Here is an 8,234-nt window from a genome sequence, read left to right on the forward strand (position 1 = left end):
AAATGGATTGAACAGCTTTGCGGATTGGTGGGAGAAGTCCAGTCATCAGCGATTGGCAGAAAATAATCTCAAAAGACGTTGCTTGAGGGGCTTCTCAACAGTCATCATTATCGATGGGAATACCAGAGTGGGTTCTGAAGATGGGCAGCAGTCTGTTAGCATAGCAGCAGCTACAGCAGCTCCTCCTTGTGCCAGGTCAGGTAAGTGCTGGCTTGCCATCTCGATCAGGGTCGCCTTTGGCCATGTACGGTACACCAGTTGAGGGCCAGTCGGTCCTCCAACCTCCAGCATCAGGTTGGTGAGCAGGTCTGCAGGGTCGTCCACTCCATCTGCAGCTTGGAGAAGGTCAGATAATGATGATCTGCGTTTCTTTTCTTTCTTTAGGCTTTGCTGTTTAACGTCGTCAATTTCCTTTTTTATAGCTTCAGCCTTTTCTTCAAGGGCCTTAATTTTTCCCGTCTTGTGACGACTTTAGTACTGGTTCCAGTGACAGGACCTTTAGTATCAGCTGGGGTCTTCAGCGAGGACACTGGTGAGGTTTCATCATCTTCTTCCTCTGAATCAGGTGCTGGTGCACATCCTTGAAAATCATCATCAGAGTCAAGGGCCCAAGTGGGTTTTGGTGGTGGGAGCAGCTGAGCTTGACCTTTAATGGGTAGGTTTTGTGATATTTCCTTCTTTTTCTTTGCTGTTACAGGTGGGGCGTACAATGGTGGGTCAGTGAAACCAGCCAGAGAGGGGTACAGCGGTGCCATGGAAGACAGAGGTCCACAGGACTCTGGTTTATGTTGACAGAGAAAAGAAGAGAAATACACGTTTAATTTGTCCTGAGTTTCTGATGTTTTTTGTGAATTTGTCATTGTCTCATTTTTTAGAGCCAATTTTGGTTGCCTTTCCAACTTTTTTGAGTCATTTGGTACATTTTAGACGCTGTTTTTTTGTTAGGGATTTGGACTGGTTTTTCCATAATTTAAACGCTTGCTCATGATTGTGCATTGCAAAAAACATGTCCTGTGGTATTTTCTTCATATTACACATTTTTTGTTTTTGTTTCAACAACTGTTCTTCTAATTTTTGAATTTCTTCGGGGTCAAAAGAACCATTTCTTGGAAAATTAAATTTAGAATGTCACTGTGAAATAAAACAGACACAAATCTCCATGTAATCTACGCATATGGTCTACCTCTGGACCGCAAGGACTATAATCCTCTTCTTTGCATTTCCCTGCACCCATTTTTGTTTAATTTTCCTGGTGCTTCCTTGTTTAATTATCCACTATTTATCTCTCAGTCCCTTATCAAGAACCTACCTCGATTTTATACAAAATCTACCTCCGTTTTATTTTTAAAACCTACTTTGTTATAAATTAAAAAGTTTTTCAGTTTATTTTAAGTAGTTGTTTTTTGTTGTCTCAGTCTGGTTTGAATTTTGTCGAGGTCGAATCCTCTCGATGGAAAACCAGAACGTCCTCTCACTCTTAATGTCCTACGGGAGGTTTAGAGGAAGAATCCTGCGATCCGGATCTGGTCCATCCTGGGTCCACCGAGCGGACGGACCAACGAAGAATCCTATTTGTGACGCCAAATTGTGGAGTTTTATCAAACTTGTTGTTCAATAAAATTTAGAAGATTGATAACTTTTGTTAAAAACACATAGCAAAGTTTTTTTCTCTTCTGCAGAAGGGAGAACACATGAAACGAAAACGCAGCTCAGTGAGTTGTGTGTTCTCAAAAAACATGAGCAGTACGGCTTCATTTATACACCTTCACACGTAACATGTTTTGACATAACAGGCGCTCATTTGCAATCTTATCAGAGTAAAAACAGACCGTACATTTGTGGTCAGTGACTGGTTCTCGGGTTCCGTACTGGCAGTCTGTGAGAAACGGAAGTTAAAAAGCTTCACACACTTTTGTATTGAACGCTTTTTGAATTCACACACTGATGTTGAAGAGATGTAACTGCTACAGTTAGATAAGCTTTAACAGAGTGTGATATAAGGTAAATGAATAATAAGAGTGATGATAATAAAATTGAAAATGAAATAAAATAAAATAAAATTGAACAAAATAAACTGGTATTAATGTTTTCCATTTCCACAATTCCACACTGGTTGCTTGCTGAAGAAAAATGGGAGCCGATTACCCGCTCTCACCGTAATTTATATGGACCGGGTGAGGCCCACACAGCAGGTGGGCGTGGACTAAAGTTTTTAGTGCTGCGTGCGACAGGATGAAACCCATCAGCGACAGCCTTAAAAGGCGAAGCCTATACGAAATAGAACTATTAATTTTTGTTTTTCAAGTGTTTAGTCCGGTACTTTATTGACGGTTCCTTTGAGAAGCACTCCGAGTCGGAGGAGGGAGCAGACTGAGGGCCACTGACCGAAATCAGACGGTCTGCATCGGGTCGAACGAGAGGAAGACACCGCTCACTCCGTGGAGTTCGAATATCCAACATCCAACCTAAAACTTACTTCACTGTGGTTTTCATTCTTAGTTTTAGACATCCATCGGGATGGATATTAATCATCTTTGCTATATTTTTTAATCAAGCCATTATCATTTGTAAATCACCTGCACCAAAGTTATAACTATGCTGTTATTTTACACATTTGTGTTTTTTACGTTAATAGCTAGTAAATGATTTATTAAACCTAATAAACAAGACAAAGTTATATATTAATGTAAACAATTTATTGGAACAATGTACAGATTTAAGCAATGGTACTCAGTCACACCCACTATGTCATCTTACAAATATTACAAAATTACTACATTACAATATAGAGTCTTTGCATGATCCAAAATATTTGGTGGCCCCAAGTTTTTTTTTTTTTTTATTCAGCAGCTTATTAAAAAAAATTAAACCACGCCTATCAAAATGATAGTTTTACTTTTTCATATAGCAAAAGAGATGAAGGCAGATAATGTAATCGAGGCTAATTAATTTACAGACTACAGGAGTTCTGTGACCAAACATTCTCAACTCTCAGTAGGTGCCTTAAAAATACAAATTCTCCTTAAAGCTTTATAGAAAGTCAAAGTTGTACTTGCAAACATTTGTTGATTTTGAACACCTGCTTCTCTGCTTTTTAATTTAGCATGAATGGTTGGCTTTGATACAGTATACTGGATATCTATTGTAAAACAGTCTGATTATTTGCTCACATGGAGTTGTGTGTTAGCTCAAGTCTGTACGTGGAAGTTCCCACTTCCCAATCGTTTATTCCTCCTGATTTATTTTAATAATCTGACATCTTATGGCATCATATCTCACATCAAGAGAATACTTTTTACTATTTGTTAAATGTTGAGGGGCGTGTATAAAGGTGAACACACATGGAGGCAATAATAAAACAAGTAACAGTGGAACAAAACCAACCTGAGGTTAACACATATTCAAGTGGAGAAACGTCACAGTAACAACAGACATTAGTGTGTCGGGTTTTAGGCCTGAAGTGTTTTGGTGAAACACAGGACTGCTCCGTTTGCTCACCGAGCAGCTGGAATGTGCTGGACATGGCTGTAAAACACAAAACGATGGCCTCTGTGTTCCATGATGCTACACATCTTGTATTTGACTTCATTAAATGTTAACAGACCAAATCTGAGCTCATCTGAACCTTAAAACTACTTTTACTGCTTCCAATTGCATCAAGATGCTTATTGCAATCAATTAAAAAAGAATTAGCAGCAATTATCTATCAGCATGGATGTAAGGGGTTTGGCTGCATCACTTGTCCACGTTCATTTCAGGTGCACGTCATGTGCAGTCAAAAGAATTAAATACTGCAGCTTTTACTCTGACCAGCAGAGAAACAAACAAACAAACAACTGGCTGGGCGTAAAAACACAAAACAACAAAAACTTCTCACCTCACCATGGAATACATTCAGGCTGTAACTTAAACAGTTAGATACTTGAAAAAACAATATACATATATTTTATACATATATAAAAAACAGCGCTAAACAAGCAAACACAATAACATTCTTTTACTTTTACAGTTTTTTCACATTGATGGGGAGAAAGTTCAGGAAGAGCACACGCCAGCAGAGTTTATGCTAAATTGTCCATGTCTCAGTGTGGCAATACATCAAAGTTTGAACTGAAGCCCCCGTCCCTCCCACAACCCTCGTCCCACTAAGTGTTGGGATGTAAGGGGCCACCAACATGCAAGAGGTGACACCCACAACATTACACAGTCAATCTTAGGATCATGCTTTGAGCACAGGAAACCGAACAACCAGGAACAAAATCTCAGTACACAGAAGAAATCAACACTTGAACATTGATTTGATTGATTGAACAGCAAGAAGTCACAAATAAACTAATAATCAGACAGGTTTGGTGTCATTGTTGCGTTAAGTCCTCAAACAAACAAAAAAAAAGACCTGCACACACTTTGCTATCCTGCACGTTCTCCTTCATTCCTCCTTGAGAAGGCTCTAACTGAGATCAAAATGAAGCATCTAAATATGTGATATGCTCAGCGATGAATGTCCATGTTACATTCACAGCACAAACAAAGAGTCACTCCAACGTTACATCACAGCCTAACTCAGAGTAAACCCCATCATGCTACATTACAGAAGGCTGCTGTCATTCTCTGGCAAAGGAAACAAAAGTACTGTAAATACATTTTACACTTATTGAATGGCAATGACAGCTGTCACCACTCAGCACTGACGTTCAACAGCTTCCCACATCAACATAAGCATGCTACTTTAGCTTGTTGTTGTTCTAAACAGAAAAGCTGCTGGAATTTAAGCTTTTTCTGGTGACATCATGAACATCTGCACTGCTTATGTAGTCAAACTCTAAAATCATTAGAAACCTTTACAGGACACTTGTTTTGAATGATATGCAGCTTTCCAGGGTTGGATCTAATATAAAACATTAGCTGCTAATTCTTAACTTTAAGCTAGAATACATCCTGACGAGACCAACTTTACTCCTAAAGTTCTTTATAAGTTCAATAAATGGATTTCTGCCCTGATTTTACTTTTCTCCTAATACAACAGACACAAAAATAATCTTTTACAAAATACTGTAAAGACTGCTAAAAGTCCTCTTCAGTAGTCCAGAAAGTAAAATGTGTGAATGAAAAGAAAAAGGTTTGCATGAAGTTGGTGTGAGATGACACTGGGTGGATGTTCCTCCCATGATGAGCTTGAACTCTTCTCCCCTTCTGCTTGTGCAGACGGGCACCGAGAACTGCAGCTACCACCACCTCCCTCCCTCCCCATGCACCCCGTCGACCCCAGTTCAGTCGGGGAGGGGTCTGCACCCTTTCCCTTCCCCCCAGTAAAGGGTAGCATGTTCCCTGGGATGGTTCCCTGTAATGTTTCCCACAGTGAAGGACCTGTACAAAGGAGGACAAGCCACTTCAGGATGCAGAACTTATTTCTTTATTATGAAATGCTGAACAGTGTTTTGTGAAGGAAACTGACCCCATGATGAGGCGTGGTGCATGGAAAGCTCTACACCCCATAAAAGGTTGCCAGCCGTTCCTTCAGCGGCGTTGGGAACTGGTCTGAGAAGCGCCTCCAGTTCTCTTCTCCCACCTGGTTCTTGAACCCATGAAGGATCTGTAAATAAAGAGCAAGAAAGATTCACCCCAACTTCTTCAAGATGATATCTCACTGGGCTGCAACTGTTGGAGAACATGTGGTTACCTAAAACTGTGAGGGAAAAACACATTTTCTACTGCAGTCTCATTGAATTCTAAATATCTGTGGCCAGGTCACAAGGAGAGTTTTGGAAAACCACGGCCGACTTGTGTGCCTGGGCTTGTAAAACTGTAATCCAGGCAGTGCATATGGTGTCGTTGAGTCACCTTGGTCCTCTTTCTACCCATGTTTGGCAGCTGGAGTTGGATTGGGGTGGTGCACCTGTCAAACGGTGACGCCGCTGTCATAACTGAGGGAGGAAAGCTGCACCACTGCATTTTGTTCTCCCATAAAAACTGTTTTATTTTGCAAGTGCAAATCATGCACAGTATGACAATGTATTAGGGCCACTAGGGAGAAAAAATTACACGAGGAGTTTGTTTTTTTAATAAAGACTGACAGAAAAAAGTCACAATGCTGAAAAAAGAAAAGTCTATCAAAACTTAATCCTATGGAAGTGAACCGTGTTGTGCACCTGAACTTAGGAGTGTTTGTTTCATTTGTTGGTATTTTTGTGTCTGAGGGTTATGGGAGATCTTCTACTAGGTCAACTACAAAATAACAGCTAATACTTTAGCTGAACCAGCTCTCTGAGTGCTTTATTACTCCCACTGCAGCACAACTCACATCACTTGTTCCAGTCTTGAGTCTCAAATACTGAGTTCCTAAAAAGAAATGCCTGTCAACGTGAAGCTGTTGAAAATAACTTGCATTCTTCTTCTACAGAAAAACAAACACTGCAGCCTGATTCTGACAGTATGTAGACGTAAACACTCGGTGTGTGTTAGCGACTTCTTGTGAGGGACTGAAAAACTTGTTCAGCATTGCATGATGTATGAACCCAGTCAATGTGCACCTGTAACCTTTAGAGACAATAATAACAGCCTAATAACAAATTAAACAAAATCATTTTAGGAGCAGTGGGTAGAGCTGTCATTTCTAACCCAAACCCGGAGCCCGGCCCGACCCAGATTAGGGCCGGGCCATAATAATGTGCGGGCTGGGCCGGTGTCTGGCTTTTGATTGCGTCAGCGGCAACATGGCTTACCAGGCGCAGGCAGCCTTTTGACAGCACGCTGACCGGCCAGTTGAAAGAGGTAAAAAGTTCAGTTAAGCTTCAGATAGACCAGAAATAAGCAACCAGCACGAATGAAGCCAATTAATATGAAACGGACGTTCATTCAGCCGCTGCACTCAGTGGACGTGCGTGGCCGCCGACCCAAACAGGTGAGAACCCAAAATATTCGACATGTCCGCATGCAGGGTCCGTGTCTGAATCATGCAGAATGCAGCAGAAGCAGAGATTTAATGAGCTTTGACAGCCATGAAAGGACAAACACACCCTCAGCACCGATCTTCTGCCCCCTTAGTCGCGTGCATCCGCCGACCGTTAGTAACTGGATAAGCAGTCAAAGCTTAATTAAAAATGTCTGGGGGGGGGGGGGGGGGGTGTTCAGGTTCGGACCTGTAATTACTGTTAATTCGTCGGGTCGGGTGGGGTTCAGAGATGATGGCTATGGGCTGGGGCCGGGTTGGATTTGTTGGGCCTGAATGCAACTCTAACAGTGGGGTTCAGTTTCTGGGCTAGATTCTTCTCAGTCATCCAGGACACGGCAAACTGCTCACAAGAGTTTTAAAAAAATAAACAATGCAGCTTCTTTCTTCTTATTTTTTCCTCTAGATTAAGTATTAAAATGGTTTTTTCAGGGTTTTTTTTTTTTATTTCAAAATTGCAAGATTTTTCTGGCAATAAAACTGAACTTTTAATGTTGAAGAAAAAAATACCAAGAACCCCTGGAAACCCTTCAAGACATTTTGGAGACTCCCTCTGGAATGCAGTTTGTCAGCATGTCTCCAACAGTCACAGCCCAGTGAAGAACTGGCTTAAAGAAGAACCCACTTCAAAACCACATTGTACACATAGAAAGGTTATTATTAGTGTCAAAATGAAAGAACTGCTTTTCCTGCCTTAGATGATTGGAGTGTGGAGCCAGTTGTGAGTCACCTCACACTTTGCTGATAAGTGTTTTTGCAACTGTTCAGTAGTTTTACCTTGTAGAACATGTCTCTGAGATCATCCTTTGGGTTTACCCAGGAGGCCACTGCGTCACAGAAGAATATAAAGTCCTGTTCCAAAGAAGAGACGTGAGGCAGCAGTTCAACTTCAACACTTATTGACATCCTCATGAGCACAGCTGGAGCTCACCTGCACCACGCCTCCTGGATTTACACTGATCATGGTGCAAATTCCTCTGAAAGCCGAATCTTTCTCCTCATTGTCTCTGATGTTTCTCAGAGAGGTACACCTGACATCAGGGATGCCAAATTCAACATTAATCTTGTTAAAACAATTATCCACAAACACCTACAACTTTCAGCATGTACATTTAAAGCTACCCAAAGACTAAAGTATACAGTAGTCCCTCGTTTAGTTCGGGGGATGCATACCCTGAAGACCCGCGATAAGTGAAAAACAGAGAAGTAGCAATAGTAGTACAAGTAGTAAGTAGTAGTTTATTTTAGTATTAATATATATATATATATATATATATATATATAT

General features: G+C 40.9%; 1 protein-coding gene across 1 annotated transcript in view; it reads right to left on the reverse strand.

The window, feature by feature from the left end:
• Window positions 1–5,485: 5,485 nt before the first annotated feature.
• LOC119424712 (transportin-1) overlaps window positions 5,486–8,234 on the reverse strand; it is a 58,659-nt gene continuing 55,910 nt past the window's right edge. Inside the window, exons 22-24 of the mRNA XM_037692205.1 lie at window positions 7,881–7,980; window positions 7,727–7,801; window positions 5,486–5,593 (exon numbers count right to left, since the gene is read on the reverse strand). Coding sequence (XP_037548133.1) covers window positions 5,486–5,593; window positions 7,727–7,801; window positions 7,881–7,980 — 283 coding nt within the window. The remainder of the gene's footprint in view (window positions 5,594–7,726; window positions 7,802–7,880; window positions 7,981–8,234) is intronic.

The sequence above is a fragment of the Nematolebias whitei genome, chromosome 18 (assembly GCF_014905685.2).
Source record: "Nematolebias whitei isolate Nwh7 chromosome 18, NemWhi1, whole genome shotgun sequence".
Classification (NCBI taxonomy): Eukaryota; Metazoa; Chordata; class Actinopteri; order Cyprinodontiformes; family Rivulidae; genus Nematolebias; species Nematolebias whitei.